This window comes from Rhinoraja longicauda, chromosome 38, assembly GCF_053455715.1.
Source record: "Rhinoraja longicauda isolate Sanriku21f chromosome 38, sRhiLon1.1, whole genome shotgun sequence".
Lineage (NCBI taxonomy): Eukaryota > Metazoa > Chordata > Chondrichthyes > Rajiformes > Arhynchobatidae > Rhinoraja > Rhinoraja longicauda.
The window spans coordinates 11,823,466-11,840,452 of NC_135990.1; the positions used below are offsets into that span (position 1 = coordinate 11,823,466).

At 45.0% G+C, this 16,987-nt stretch overlaps 1 protein-coding gene across 4 annotated transcripts in view; it reads right to left on the bottom strand.

Moving 5' to 3' along the window:
• LOC144610957 (casein kinase I-like) overlaps window positions 1–16,987 on the bottom strand; it is a 229,582-nt gene that overhangs the window by 15,479 nt on the left and 197,116 nt on the right. The window contains exons 10-13 of one of the 4 annotated variants that reach the window (XM_078429989.1): window positions 16,732–16,827; window positions 13,382–13,492; window positions 7,260–7,366; window positions 4,030–4,053 (exon numbers count right to left, since the gene is read on the bottom strand). In XM_078429989.1, coding sequence (XP_078286115.1) covers window positions 4,030–4,053; window positions 7,260–7,366; window positions 13,382–13,492; window positions 16,732–16,827 — 338 coding nt within the window. The remainder of the gene's footprint in view (window positions 1–4,029; window positions 4,054–7,259; window positions 7,367–13,381; window positions 13,493–16,731; window positions 16,828–16,987) is intronic. The other 3 variants (XM_078429993.1, XM_078429990.1, XM_078429994.1) reach the window with 3 other exon arrangements.

Sequence of the window (16,987 nt, forward strand, 5' to 3'; positions counted from 1 at the left end):
TACAGTGTGAAAACAGGCCCTTTGGCCCAACTTGCCCACACCGGCCACCATGTCCCAGCTACACTAGTCCCACCTGCCTGCGCCTGGTCCATATCCCTCCAAACTTGTCCTATCCATGTCTAACTGTTTCTTAAACATTGGGATAGTCCCAGCCTCAACTACCCCCTCTGGCAGCTTGTTCCATACACCCACCACCCTCTGTGTGAAAAAGTTACTCCTCAGATTCGTATTAAATCTTTTCCCCTTCACCTTTAACCGATGTCCTCTGGTCCTCAACTCCCCTACTCTGGGTAAAAGATTCTGTGCATCAACACAATCCATTCCTCTCATGATTTTATACACCTTTCTAAGATCACCCCTCGTCCTCCTGCGCTCCAAGGAATAGAGACCCAGCCTACTCAATCTCTCTCTGTAGCTCAGGCCCTTTAGTTTTGGCAACACCCTCATAAATCTTCTCTGAACCCTTTCAAGCTTGACAATATCTTTCCTATAAGGGTTATAGACAATAGACAATAGGTGCAGGAGAAGGCCATTCGGCCCTTCGAGCCAGCACCGCCATTCAATGTGATCATGGCTGATCATTCCCAATCAGTACCCCGTTCCTGCCTTCTCCCTGTACCCCTGACTCCGCTATCCTTAAGAGCTCTATCTAGCTCTCTCTTGAATGCATTCAGAGAATTGGCCTCCACTGCCTTCTGAGGCAGAGAATTCCACAGATTCACAACTCTCTGACTGAAAAAGATTTTCCTCATCTCAGTTCTAAATGGCCTACCCCTTATTCTTAAACTGTGACCCCTTGTTCTGGACTCACCCAACATTGGGAACATGTTTCCTGCCTCTAACGTGTCCAACCCCTTAATAATCTTATACGTTTCGATAAGATCTCCTCTCATCCTTCTAAATTCCAGTGTATACAAGCCTAGTCGCTCCAGTCTTTCAACATATGATAGTCCCGCCATTCCGGGAATTAACCTAGTAAACCTACGTTGCACGCCCTCAATAGCAAGAATATCTATTCTTTGGAGGAACTGTGCCCAGAACTGAACACAATACTCTAAATGCAGTCTCACCAACTTCTTATATAACTGCAACATGGCCTCCCAACTTCTATAGATAGATAGATATTCCACTCCATGCCAAGGAATAGTCTGGATAGTTACCAGCAAGCACGATGGATTACTTCGACTTGCTCCTCTGTAACGACTTTACCAACATGTTAGTGTAACTCGGGTCAGCGACACAGTGAATCACACCATCTTTGCTCCATGATCCAAAGCACATCAATGCTTCAGAACAGTGCCACTGGAAGCTGCATTTAAAGATTACCACACGTTTATTGCACCACGCACAGCTCTTTGACTTCTAAAATAATCATCAGTCTAACACACTTCAGAGCTGGGCCAGGCAGTCCATAAATCAATGCGTGTTGCTCTTGCACATACAGGTCCTACATATAGAAATGGGTGAAATATTTGTTTCTAAGTAATTTTGCAAATGACAAATGAACAAATGAAAACATGGAACATAGATATAAGTGGAAACAAGGAGCTGCACATGCTGGTTTACAAAAAAGACACAAAGTGCTGGAGTAACTCAGTGGGTCAGGCAGCATCCCTGGAGAACATGGACAGGTGACGTTTCACAGAGTGCTGGAGTAACTCAGCAGGTCAGGCAACCTCTCTGGAGAACATGGATAGGTGACGTTTCACAGAGTGCTGGAGTAACTCAATGGGTCAGGCAGCATCTCTGGAGAACATGGACAGGTGACGTTTCAAAGAATACTGGAGTGACTTAGTGGTTCGGGCAGCATCTCTGGAGAACATGGATAGGTGACGTTTCGGGTTGGGACCATTCTTCAAACATAAATATAAAATAGGTATTCTAACAAGTAAGCAGTTAGAAACTTTGAATTACAACATTGGTAAATCTCTGTACGATTAAGACCATAATTGTTGAGCTTCATGGTTAGATTTCATGCAAAATAAGTGAGAACAGCTGGAAGAATATCTACCACACAAAAAGCAGAACAATGTTTATACATTGTTAGAACGTGTGTATCCATAACGCTAATCAGATATAATACGTTTGATTAATTCGGGAACACTTTGTATAATGTGGGCCAAACTGGTTATAATGCAATTTCGATCAAGAACTAGAGAGCCACTTAAAAGTTACTTGGGCAATTGACAAGCAGAGAAAAAAAAGCTGTCTTGAGGGGGAAAAAATAGACTAGAGGGGAAAAAACTGTTTCCATGTAACCTTCTTGCAGCAATCAGGCATCTTTGTCTCTTAAATAAGTGGTCAGTTTCACAGCAGGTGGCCATAGAAATTGAAAAGCAATCACTTCTATTGATATTCCATTGAACAATATAACATACAATCTTTAGTATTTTTAGCTTGCAATAACAAAAATAAACCTTTTGCTATTAAAATCTTTCCTTTTGAAAATCCTGCAGGAAAATTTTTTTATATTGCTCGTCTGAAACTCTCTCGCCCCTAAACCTTCTTTCCCATTGACACAACTGTTTTATGGAGTGATTTTAGGTTAGTTTAGTTTAGTTTAGTTTAGAGCGACAGCATGGCTACAGGCCTTTCGCCCATCAGGTCCAGACCGACCAGCGATCGCCCGTTTACACTCGTGATATGTTATCCCACTTTCTTACCCACTCCCTATATACTAAGGGTAGTTTACAGAGGCCAATTAAAATACAAACCCCGTTAAAATAGAATCCAGAGTACCTAGAGGAAACCCACGTGGTCAGCGGGAGAACATGCAAACTCCACAGAGAGCACCGGAGGTCACGATCGAACCTGGGTCGCTGAGGCTGAGGCAGCAGCTGTGCCAACGTGCCTGCCCTTTTCTGTAACGCTAGGTCTCTTCAGAACCCAACTATCGTGTTATAGCAGAATTACCTGTACTAGAAAGAGGAGATGCAAACCAGAATCCTCTTGCAGCCATATCCATTCTCAGGAAATGGAGGGAACGTACAAACTCCGTACAGACAGCACCTGTGGTCGGGATCAAACCCGAGTCTCCGGCGCTGTAAGGCAGCAACTCTACCGCTGCGCCACAGTCTGAAGAATTTTAGAATCTTTACAGAGGTTTCTCGTGGTTCAGAAACGTTTTATTTGAGAGAGATGGCGTGGCGGCACGGTGGCGCAGCGGTAGAGTTGCTGCCTTACAGCGCCGGAGACTCGGGTTTGATCCCGACCACAGGTGCTGTCTGTACGGAGTTTGTACGTTCCCTCCATGACCTGTGTGGGTTTTCTCCAAGATCTTCGGTTTCCTCCCACACTCCAAACACGTACATGTTTGTAGGTTAATTGGCTTGGTGTAAGTGTAAATTGTTTCTAGTGCGTGTAGGATAGTGTTAGTGTGCGGGGATCGTTGGTCGGTGCGGTCTCGGTGGGCTGAAGGGCCTGTTTACGCGCTGCGTCTCTAAACTTAAAACTTAAATTTTGACCAAAAACATTAGTTTTGCGATTCAACAGAATAAATGTTAACTCTCATTTCCTTGAGAAAAGGACTGTCAAAATGACATCCTCTCTGAAAAGACCTGGGTCGGAAGCTGCCCACAGTCGACTGCTAGAAACTTAATTTGGATCAGTCTTCGATTGGAAGATGAATCAAGATATGGACAAAGACTTATTTTACAGAAACAAGAAAACTGCCGTGTCTCATAAGATCTGGAATCGAAGCTACTTAAATCTGACATTGCAAAAGCCTAAATGAGAGACTTCCCTTCGTGTTAATGTAGCCTGACTCATAAGTTTAAAAGGACATTAATGAACCAGGTCACATTTACATGGTAGACACACAATGCTGGAGTAACTCGTGCAGAATCTCGGGAGAGAAGGAATGGGTGACTTTTTGGGTCGAGACCCTTCTTCAGACATTTACATGGTGTTTGGTCCCTAAAAGCTGGCCACTGGCTGACACTACAATCACCCAAGTAGATTGCTTGAAACTTTGACATCACTCTATCCTGTTCTGCTTCCCTCATTCCCTGACCAAACAGAGGGACTCACCACATGTTGAGCACTTTGATGCAGCTACAAAGTTTAAAGAGAAAAGACAACAGATTAATCCAAGGAGAAAGCCCTTCTGTGGGGCGCATCATGCACATGGGTGACAAGGGGGGGGGGGGGGGGGGGGGGAGGGGGAGGTAGCCGTGGGGCAAGAGGGCCGGGGAGGAGAGAGCAAGGACTAAACCGACTGATGGAATGAGGGAAGCGAACAGCAAAGGAGAAGCAAAGGATTCAACTCAACAAAACCCCTGAACACAAACGAAACATGACAATTCGCCCAACCTTGGAGATGAATGAAGCTGGTAACGAGGCTCGATTACACTGACATTCCTGCCAGAGGCCATTTTAATTAAGTAGCTACACTCTGATTTTGCCACTGCTTTTGCCTACTTGAAAAAGAAACGTCAACAAATTCGATGTTAAATTTCAATTTTTCATTTTTCCTCAGAATGTTCCTGACAGAATGAAAAATGTAATGCTCCCTGTTACCAGAGTAACGGAAAGATTACAAAAATTCAAAAAGTCTTTCTAATAATGTACACGCTTCATAGGAACGTTAGATAAAGTCATAGTCATAGAGCCACACAGCATGGAAACAGGCCCTTCACCCCCAACTTGCACATGCGAACCAAGATGTCCCCATTCTAAGCTAGTCCCACCTGCCTGCATTTGGTCCATATCCCTCCAAATCCTGCCTATCCATGTATCTGTTCAATAACTTCATTACATTATATGATCCAAAGACATTCTGGCCTTCCATCACAGTGAGGAGGGGACTGGAGGAGACTCACTGTGATGGATGATTCTTTTTTTTGTTTTATGTTGGTTGTGATTGTGTGTGTTATTGCTTATTTTTATTGGTCTTATTCTTAGACTGTGGGTAATTTTTCATTTCACTGCACATTTATGTGTATGTGACACATAAATTGACTATTGACTTTATTGACAATCGCCAAGGTGCTGATCTGAATGTGGAATATAAGCAATTTGGCTATTAATCCAGTGTACACTGGCATCAGCAACTGATGCACAAAAAGAGTGGTTCTTCTAGATTGCCATGAGTTAATATGCAGCAATTCATAACTGTAGGCTTAGAGCTCGCCTGACGGGAGGCCATCAAACGCTGGTCAGAAACCCAAAGAAGATGAACTGAGTTCATTCCAAACAGATGATTTCAAACTGCAACTTAAAGAGTACAAAAAAAAAATTGCAGATGCCGTAAATCTGAAATAAAAACTGATGCTGGGAACATTCTGCAGGTCAGGGAGAAAATAAACTGGGTTAATGTTTCAGGTCGAATACCATGTCACAGATGAAACGTTAACCCTCTTGGCATAGACGCTGCCTGACTTGCTGAGTGTTTCCAGTATTATCTGTTGTCAATATTTTTCCTCCCTAATAGAAACATAGAAAATAGGTGCAGGAGGAGGCCATTTGGCCCTTCGAGCCAGCACCGCCATTCATTGTGATCATGGCTGATCATTCACAATCAGTAACCTGTGCCTGCCTTCTCACCATATCCCTTGATTCCACTAGCCCCAAGAGCTCTATCTAACTCTCTTTTAAATTCATCCAGTGAATTGGCCTCCACTGCCCTCTGCGGCAGAGAATTCCACAAATTCACAACTCTCTGGGTGAAAAGGTTTCTTCTCACTTCAGTTTGAAATGGCCTCCCCTTTATTCTTAGACTGTGTGGCCCCTGGTTCTGGAATTGTAACTACTTCCTCAAAGCGTGAAATGGTTTTGTCGTGGAATCTTCTCCTGCACTTCACTGTGCTGTCCAACCCTTGTTATTTTAGCGCAGAATGCCACTGATGTGGTCAAATATGCACAGCTCTAAGACTAACACTGGTCACATCCCAATCAAACGCCCCATCAGTGCAGGTGGGTGAGTGGGAGAACGGGGGAGAGGGTACTGGTGAAGAGGGTTTGGTGGAGAACAAAGCAGCTTAAAATGCAAACAGTCAAAGGTAAATATGACCCGATAAGGAGCAATCATGTCAAACAGGGCAACTGTACGATACACAATACGATCTCCTTCGAGATTCAGACTTCGAGGAAGGTATGTTCGGAAAATTCCCATTAAACTTGAATGAAAGCATATCCGGAAAAAATGATGGAAATGCAGGAAGTATTAACCCTTTCATTGGCACACACCACCATTTGTGTAATGTTGCTTCTTGCTCCCGTGGACAATGATAGTTGAATAAGGAGTATTTTTACTGTGCAAATCAAACAACCTGGTAGAGATCCCTGCAGGTGTCAACAACTTAAAACAGTTTTGGACCGGTCATTTTATTCATGTTGGTAAGATGGATGGTTCTCAAGCTCCAACACTCCAGCTGCATTAAGTTCATTGAAGTGTAAGAAAATAACTGCAGATGCCGGTACAAATCGAAGGTATTTATTCACAAAATGCTGGAGTAACTCAGCGGGTCAGGCAGCATCTCAGGAGAGAAGGAATGGGTGACGTTTCGGGTCGAGACCCTTCTCCAGACTGAATAATTGAAAGTTAATTGAAGAATAAGTACTCAATTGGATTAGGAATTTTACCTGCCGAGCCCCTATTTTGAGAGAGATATTTTTAGTCTGCTCTTCAAAAGCTAGCTGTCTTTGACTTCTCAGACCAAAGCGACTAATATTAATTTGCCAGAATTTCGTGATGAAAATTAGACTTGAGGAAGTCTGAGATGAGAAGTCCCAGCGTTATTGTCGAAGAACCTTTGCTCATCCTAGTCACTATTCCGGGCTAGTGGGTAAACATCCAGAACTACTGGTCTGGACGAGGACCTAATAATAATGGGAAATTATCGTTCAAAGTGAAACTGATGGGAAAAGCACACTATGAGACAGTGAAAGGGTTAAAAGGATTATGGAAAACTGCTGCTCCATCCACGTGAATCACAGTCTGCCGTGCATGTAGTCAGCCAGGTACATTTCCAGGTCAATGCTCCACACTTTCAAGATCCACCACAAAATATTTGCATTGTGAATTTTCAGGATGTGAAATTCTCAGAAATGTCCAAATTTCTCACGAACTTTAATGGCCCCAGGAAACAAAGATCCACTCGTTGGTTGCCCCTCTTATTTCCATGGGGAGTGTTCCCCCCCCTCATTAGTCTGAGGTCGGGTGCTTGAATGTTACTGGTGCAATTACTGAGGCGGTGAATAATGCAAGGTGGAGCATTCACCCAACACGGGGGGCACGCAACACATCGTAGGCCACATACTTGGCATCTTCTGAAGCTTCCACCTCCGGTTGAGTTGTAATTGGTGCACTGGAATGCGCTGCAGTTGGATCGTCAATGTTAAGCTCGCCGTTGGTTGAGCTGACCACCTGTCGAGAAGGATGAGGATGAATAGGTAAGGTTACGGATCACAGCACTCACAGTGGAACAACAACCACTATAGACAGCAGACAATAGGTGCAGGAGTAGGCCGTTCAAGGCCCTTCGAGCCAGCACCGCCATTCAAGGCCCTTCGAGCCAGCACCACCATTCAATGTGATCACGGCTGATCATTCTCAATCAGTACCCCGCTCCTGCCTTCTCCCCATACCCCCTGACTCCGCTATCCTTAAGAGCTCCATCTAACTCTCTCTTGAAAGCATTCAGAGAATTGGCCTCCACTGCCTTCTGAGGCAGAGAATTCCACAGATGTACAACTCTCTGAGTGAAAAAGTTTTTCCTCATCTCCGTTCTAGCCAGCACCGTAGCGCAGCGGTAGAGTTGCTGCTTTACAGCGAATGCAGCGCCGGAGACTCAGGTTCGATCCTGACTACAGGTGCTGCACTGTAAGGAGTTTGTACGTTCTCCCCGTGACCTGCGTGGGTTTACTCCGAGATCTTCGGTTTCCTCCCACACTCCAAAGACGTACAGGTATGTAGGTTAATTGGCTGGGTAAATGTAAAAAAAATTGTCCCTAGTGGGTGTAGGATAGTGTTAATGTACGGGGATCACTGGGCGGCACGGACTTGGAGGGCCGAAAAGGCCTGTTTCCGGCTGTATGTATATGATATGATATGATATGATAAATGGCCTACCCCTTATTCTTAAACTGTGGCCCCTGGTTCTGGACTCCCCTGACATTGGGATCATGTTTCCTGCCTCTAACGTGTCCAACCTCTTAATAATCTTATATGTTATTATAAGATTAAATCACTACTGTGATTTATTTTACCGCCGTCCGCATTTGTTCTCCACCCCCCCATTTTCTTCTTTCCTCCTCGCCTAATACCCATAACCCTGCACCCGATTTGCTCCCACTCCTTTCAACTTCTGAGATAATATACAATTAAAGTCATGAATATAAAAATCACTGCCAGATTCCAGTCAAAAAGTAATGGCTAATGTTTAAAGGCGAGACAAGGAACTGCAGAAGCTGACATTTTGAGCAAAACACGTTGTGCTGGAGAAACTCAGCGGTTCAGGCAGGGGGATGGACAGGCGATGTTTCAGGTCAGGACCCTTCTTCAGACTGAAACTGAGACAGACTGACGTAGGGTTCCAAAACGTCGCCTGTCTATTCCTCTCTGGATGCTGCCTGACCCGCTGAGTTCCTCCAGCATTTTCTGTCTTGATAATATTTAAACATAATAGCAGAAAATGAACATTTGCCTGAAAACGGTAACATGGAGCTGCTTCTTTAAGTTACGTTTATTATCTGAAAACAGACCTTATATGTCTGGACCTTTTGCCAATGTGACAACATTACTCCCCTCCCCTCAGTGTTTCACCACTGGAAGGGAGGAATTAGCAGCTAAAACACACAAGCCGATGTCAACCTCGACATCTTGACCCACCACTTCCACTGCTTTCAAAGCAATAGAAATCCAGGCAGACAATAACACGATTCCAAGGCTTACAGAAAGCTCAAGTGCTCTACGCTAATCCAACTGTTTATTTCTCTAAAAAATTAGTTCCTAATGTGTTTCAGTCATATTGCTTGGTAAATGTTGCTGAAGATGCGTTTTTTCCTTTCAAGGCATGAGGCAAATTAATTTTGGTCAAGGGTTTGTTTTACTCTGCTGTCATTCACAGTGGCAGGAAAACAATGTCAATATTGAATCCGCACCTGATGTTTGCAAAGCCAGCATTTCCTTGAAAGTGAGGAAATAGAAAGCTAATTTCCTATCAATTTAATTGCTGCACTTTATCATCGATGAACAAGGAAGATCCATATATCTAGTATTTATTCACAAAATGCTGGAGTAACTCAGCAGGTCAGGCAGCATCTCGGGAGAGAAGGAATGGGTGACGTTTCGGGTCGAGACCCTTCTTCAGACTGACATTCAGTCTGAAGAAGGGTCTCGACCCGAAACGTCACCCATTCCTTCTCTCCCGAGATGCTGCCTGACCTGCTGAGTTACTCCAGCATTTTGTGAATAAATACCTTCGATTTGTACCAGCATCTGCAGTTATTTTCTTATACTACCCATATATCTAGTGTTCCTTTTCCGGATGTCAGCTGAGTTCATCAACCTGACTTAATTAACCTGGAAATGAAGTATTTAGGAAGGAGCTACATATGCTGGTTTACACCGAAGCTAAGACACAAAAAGCTGGAGTAACTCAGCGGGTCAGGCAACATCTCTGGAGAAAAGGAATGGGTGACGTTTCGGGTCACGACCCGACTTCTGAAGAAGGGTCTCGACCCGAAACGTCACCCATTCCTTTTCTCCAGAGATGCTGCCTGACCCGCTGAGTTACTGCAGCTTTTTGTGTCTGGCCTGGAAGTTAAGCACAGATTCTAGGCTTGGCAATTCAAGAAACTCTCGGAAGAGCATTGCCCCGCTGGAGATATCATCTACCCTCTATCAGAGGAACGCAAACGACAATGAAGCACTAAGTATCCACTCTCTTATTTCAACAGACAATAGACAATAGGTGCAGGAGTAGGCCATTCGGCCCTTCGAGCCAACACCACCATTCAATGTGATCATGGCTGATCATTCACAATCAGTATCCGTTCCTGCCTTCTCCCCATACCCCCTGACTCCGCTATCCTTAAGAGCTCTATCTAGCTCTCTCTTGAAAGCATCCAGAGAATTGGCCTCCACTGTCTTCTGAGGCAAAGAATTCCACAGATTTACAATTCTCTGACTGAAAAGGTTTTTCCTCATCTCCGCTCTAAATGACCTACCCCTTATTCTTAAACTGTGGCCCCTGGTTCTGGACTCCCCCAACATTGGGAATATGTTTCCTGCCTCTAACGTGTCCAATCCCTTAATAATCTTATATGTTTCAATAAGATCCCCTCTCATCCTTCTAAATTCCAGTGTATACAAGCCTAGTCGCTCCAGTCTTTCAACATACGACAGTCCCGCCATTCCGGGAATTTACCTAGTAAACCTACGCTGCACGCCCTCAATAGCAAGACTGTCCTTCCTCAAATTTGGAGACTAAAATTGCACATGGGAGTTTTGTTCAACAGTATAAAGCTGAAAGTGCCAAACCAGCTATCGTTGGCCTTAATGGTATCAATCTCAACCAACATCAGAAGAATACTTTTCTGATATTATGAAATTGTGGTTTGCGGGTTTTTTTGTGAAACTTTGCTGCTTCTTTTCCTCATTACAATGGTGACTACATTTTGAAAAAAACTTAATTGCTGCGAAGCCCTGTGTAGTGATCCTTGACTGGACAGTCACTGTATAAACACCAGCTCTTTAACACGCGCTACATTCCTGAGGGGATTCCACTCAGGGTTTCATCTCACATTAAGATCAAGATGATCCAACATAAAGCACTTAAAGCAAAGAAAGGTGGTCTCAATAGGATATCCGCTGTCTGAATACAATACCCTACAATGGGGAGAATGGGGCTTGTACGTTCTCCCCGTGACCTGCGTGGGTTTTCTCTGGGCGCTCCGGTTTCCTCCCACACTCCAAAGCCGAAAAGGTTTGTAGGTTAATTGACTTGGTATGAATGTAGAATTGTCCCTAGTGTGTGTAGGATAGTGTTAGTGTGCAGGCATCACTAGTCGGTGTGGACTCGGTGGGCCGAAGGGCCTGTTTTCGTGCTGTATCTCTAAACTAAACTAAAACTAAGTATTAAATTTAGGTCAATCCCCAGACCCATTTTAGGAAAGCACCTTATCTATGACATGATCTCATTTTTAGGGAATGTTAGGTCTCTTGAGACATCTTTATGAAAATATTGTTTCAATACTGTCCTTGCTTACTGCTTCTCATCCTCTCAAGAGGTATGAAGATGGCCTTCTGAACTCATGGGGTCCTCAAGAACTAATGGCATGAAAGTTTAGAGACAAATGAAACAGCAGATGCTGGTTTGCAAAGAAAGACACAAAGTGCTGGAGTAACTCAGCAGGCCAGGCAGCACCTTTGGAGAACATGAATAGATGACGCTTCGAGTCGAGTCTGAAGAAGTGTCCCGATCCGAAACTTCACCTATCCATTCAAACCCTTCAAATAAAAACTGCGTAGGAAAGAACTGCAGATGCTGGTTTAAATCGAAAGTGTACACAAAATGCTGGAGTAACTCAGCGGGACAGGCCGTTCAGTCTGAAGAAGGGTCTCGACCCGAAACGTCACCCATTCCTTCTCTCCAGAGATGCTGCCTGTCCCGCTGAGTTACTCCAGCATCATGTGACGACCTTCGATTTATACCAGCATCTGCAGTTTTTCTGACCCTGTTGACTCTCAGCACAGCCAACCCTCTTTCTTTCAACAAGTCTTGGAAAATAGTGGATTCCCAAAGTCTGAACTTCCATAGTGCACCAATCACTCATCGGAACCGAGTCTTTTTCATTTAAAGAATGCATTTTTTTTTAGGTATTTCTTCAAAAATAAACAAGGTGGCACAGCAGTGATTTTGGTGCATTAAAATGAAACAGTAGACTGGCATGTGATTGATTTGTGCCATATTAAGCAGTTAAGCATTAGGGTTGTTAGTACATTGCAAATATTTCGGGAGAAACTTACCTTCAAGTAGTCAGACAAAGTGCTTCTTTGCATGTGTAATTTTCCTTTTAAAGGGCTGATCCCTTTTTATCAAATCCTCCTCCCTTTCATTTAACGTCTGTAATTATCCACACACCCCGCTTCCCTCTGCAGCAGAGGGAAATACTTGTAGCAGTTTCTGTCACTTCTGCTCAGAACGTCAGAAGTTCACAAATGACAGGAGCAGAATGAGGCCATTCGGCCCATCAAGTCTACTCCGCCATTCAATCATGGCTAATCCATCTCTCCCTCCTAACCCCATCCTCCTGCCTTCTCCCCATAACCCTTGACACCCGTACTAATCAAGAATCTATCTATCTCTGCCAAAAAAATATCCATCGACCTGGCCTCCACAGCCTTCTGTGGCAAAGAATTCCACAGGTTCACCACCCTCTGACTAAAGACATTCCTGCTCATCTCCCTCCTAAAGGAACATCCTTTAATTCTGACAGCATTTTGCGTCTACTTTTGTAATATTAACTTGACTGTGTTGGAAGGTCTGTCCAATGCAGGAATCTGCACAGGGAAAATGTTTAGGACAAGCTTAGGACAATCCTGTTACAGAGTAATACAGCATGGAAACAGGCCCTTCGACCCACCTCATCCATGCCAATGAAGCTAGTCTCATTTGTCCACATTTGCCGCATATCTTTTTAATGGACAATAGACAATAGGTGCAGGAGTAGGCCATTCGGCCCTTCGAGCCAGCACCGCCATTCAATGTGATCATGGCTGATCATTCTCAATCAGTACCCCGTTCCTGCCTTCTCCCCATATCCCCTGACTCCGCTATCCTTAAGAGCTCTATCTAGCTCTCTCTTGAATGCATTCAGAGAATTGGCCTCCACTGCCTTCCGAGGCAGTGAATTCCACAGATTCACAACTCTCTGACTGAAAAGGTTTTTCCTCATCTCCGTTCTAAATGGCCTACCCCTTATTCTTAAACTGTGGCCCCTGGTTCTGGACTCCCCCAACATTGGGAACATGTTTCCTGCCTCTAACGTGTCCAACCCCTTAATAATCTTATATGTTTCGATTAGATCCCCTTCTAAATTCAAGTGTACATAAGCCTAGCCGCTCCAGTCTTTCAACATAAATCTTTTAAACCTTTCCTACGCATGGATCTGTCCAAATGTCTTTTAAATATTGTTATTGTACCTCAACAACCACTTTCTTTGGCAGCTTGTTCCATATTCCTCTGGGTGGGGAAGTTGCCCCTCAGGTTCCTGTTAAATCTTTCCCCTCTCTCCTTAAACCCACGCACTCTGGTTTTTGATTGTCCTTCCTGGGGTAAAGACTGCGTGCATTCACACACGGGGAGCACACAGCAATGTGTATTAATACTTTTTTTTCCCTCCACCTGGCAATGAATCACAGAAGAAGATTGTATACCTGGACCGAGCCCCCGTGCCTGTCTGTCGCCAGCTGGGAGGTCAGGAAAGAAGAGTTTTGATGCCGATTGGGCTGAATTTCCCATGCTCCTCTGCGGTCAGCTGCTCCTGTCTACTCATTGATTACAACGGAAGGGAAGGGTGACAAAGGGGATCCATGCAGCAGAGCAGGCACAAGCAAAGCAATGAAACAAAAAAGTTAGTCGTTAGTGATTATTAAACTGGTTAGCAAAGCATGAATGATGTCGTTCTTAGGTATGCCATAATACACAGGTTTGCCATTGTAAATTCTAAATAGATCTGTCTTTAATGGAAGTGTAAGAAAATAACAGCAGATGCCGGTACAAATCGAAGGTATTTATTTCACAAAATGCTGGAGTAACTCAGCGGGTGAGGCAGCATCTCAGGAGAGAAGGAATGGGTGACGTTTCGGGTCGAGACCCTTCTTCAGACTGATGGAATATTTAAGTCTGAAGAAGGGTCTCGACCCGAAACGTCACCCATTCCTTCTCTCCTGAGATGCTGCCTGACCTGCTGAGTTACACCAGCATTTTGTGAATAAATACCTTCGATGGAATATTTAATGTCTTTAATGGAATATTAATTGACTACTGATGACATTTTTGGGCAGTGGGGCTAGAGTGTTACAACAGTTTTGTTTTTTTAGTTTGGAGGTACAGCGTGGAAATAGGTAATTTGGCCTACTGAGTCGATGCTGACCATTGATCGCCGGTACACGAGTTCTCTGTTATTCCACTTCCTCAATCACTCCCTACACACCAGGGGACAATTTACAGAACCTACCAACCCGCACGTCTTTGGAATGTACCGGAAACCGGGAAAAACCCCACACGGTCACGGGGAGAACGTGCAAACTCCCCACAGACGGATATTCTTGCTATTGAGGGCGTGCAGCGTAGGTTCACTAGGTTAATTCCCGGAGTGGCGGGACTGTCGTATGTTGAAAGACTGGAGCGACTAGGCTTGTATACACTGGAATTTAGAAGGATGAGAGGGGTTCTTATCGAAACGTATAAGATTATTAAGGGGTTGGACACGTTAGAGGCAGGAAACATGTTCCCAATGTTGGGGGAGTCCAGAACCAGGGGCCACAGTTTAACAATAAGGGGTAGGTCATTTAGAACGGAGATGAGGAAAAACTTTTTCACTCAGAGAGTTGTGAAGCTGTGGAATTCTCTGCCTCAGAAGGCAGTGGAGGCCAATTCTCTGGATGCTTTCAAGAGAGAGTTAGATAGAGCTCTTAATGATAGCGGAGTCAAGGGATATGAGGAGAAGGCAGGAACGGGGTACTGATTGTGGATGATCGGCCATGATCACGGTGAATGGCGGTGCTGGCTCGAAGGGCCGAATGGCCTACTCCTGCACCTATTGTCTACAGGCAGCATCGGTGATGGTTGGGAAGTGATGAATATGGTCAGACCTGCCAGCAGAACATGCGCTCCTGGTTTAGTCAGCGCCGAGGATGACAAAAACACTGCACATATAAAACGCCTGAAGGTAGCCAAGAGAAACGTACAATGGGGTCATTGAAAAGACCGGATCGGAGGCGTGTGGCAGAACTATAATCATGTATTGTGTTTCTGCTGACTGGTTAGCACGCAACAAATGGTTTTCACTGCATCTCGGTACACGTGACAATAATACACTAGACTACAACTTACAGCTTTAAGTAAAGCAGTCCAGCCACCTGTGATCAGCAGCATACCTAATAACGCACCACAGCAACTTAAGAGATTAATCTGTTCCTATGTACACATTTGTGAAATTTTGCACTGGTCACAAAGCCACTCCTAGTCCTAGCGGCTTCACTGGCGCCACTGAGGTTTGCGTATCGTGGATTTCTCCTGCACTGGAATGGCGAGGAGATCGGCAATTCCCACTCCTCGGAGAAGCAGTCCACTCGCGACCAGCTAAGACAATGTCAAGAAGCGGCTCGATTAGGAAACAGGTGAATCAGTGTACAGGGCACTCTGGTCACGCCCTCTTCTCCCCCCCTCCCCCCCCTCCCCATTGGGCAGGAGGTACAGAAGTGTAAAAACGCTTGGGACAGTTTCTTCCAAGGTGTTATGAAGCAGCTGAACATCCTATCACCAATAGAGAGCAGTGCTAACCTACCATCGGCCCCATAGCAGAAGCATCCACGTCGCGGGGCTGGAAACTGGAAGTGTCCTGAGCTAATTCTGCTACCACCATCATCTGCTGTACAAGTGATGGCTCCCACTGATTGTCGCCGGAAGCTTCCGCCCTTTACAGGACGGACGATGACAGCGATGTGACATTTGAAATGTGGATGATGGACATGAAAGAAGAAGAACTACCATCTATCTCATTGAAAACCCTTAGACTATCGTTAATCGGACTTTATCTTACACTAAACGTTATTCTCCTTATCCTGTGGATGGCTTTATTGTAATCATGTATAGGCTTGGATAGCACACATCAAAAACACTTTTCATTGTACCTCAGTACAGGTGACGAAAACGAAACTAAGTAATCAGGAACTGAATCTGTGCAGCAGGGGTGAGAATTACTGTCTGCTGCTTATTGAGACTATGGCCGATCTCCTAGGATAACACCTCGCTGGTACTGAGGGAATTAAATTAGACTGATTCACAACATTGCCATGTCTAGCTGGCCAAGCTTAAAATGATTAGATCCCATGGGATGGGTGGGAAAATGAAATGGCAAAGGTAGAGACGTTCCAAAGGTTTGACACAAAATGCTGGAGTAACTCAGCGGGTCGGGCAGCATCTCTGGAGAAAAGGAATGGGTGACGTTTCAGGTCGAGACCCTTCTTCAGCAGACCAGCATCTGCAGTTCCTTCCTGCACATATGTTCCAAAGGACTTGATTGTTATTAGCAGAAACAAGGAACTGCAGATGCTGGTTTACGACAACAACAACAACAAAAAAAGACGCAAAGTGCTGGAGTAACTCAACGGGCCGGGCGGCATCTCTGGAGAACATAGATATTTGACATTTCGTGTCGGTACGGGCCTTCAGACTGGAGAAGAATCCCGACCGAAAACGTTACCTGTAGATGTTCTCCAGAGATGCTGCCCGACTCTCCGAGTTTACTCCAGCACTTTTTCTCGTCATTGTTGTTGCTTTCCCAGGGGGGAACACTTAATCAAAACACACCCCTCCTCCCGCTGATGCAAAGAGACCTGAACCTGTGTGGGAGGATAACATCTTCACCCAGCTGCGCCTTATCATTAGGTAAATCTAGCCGATAATTAGTCACAGCTAGCTCCCTCACAGAAGAGTCTTGGCCCCCTGGATATAAGACGAATGCACGAAGGATGGGAGCATGCCTGGCCCTCACACTGACCTGGTTTCGAAGTGGCTGCTGCAATGTGGCTTTATCGCGATGTACATGGCTTTCTCTCGCTCCGTGCTCCAGTTGGCTGGACCCGACCGGCGTGGGCTGTGGGTCAAATATGGAGAACCAGGATCAAAAGCAGCCCACCAGTTTAGTTTCGCGATGCAGCGCGGAAACAAGCCCCTCGGCCCGACTGACCCACACACTCCCCCCGCACACTCGCGCTATCCCACACACACACACACACTAGGGTCAATCTGCAATC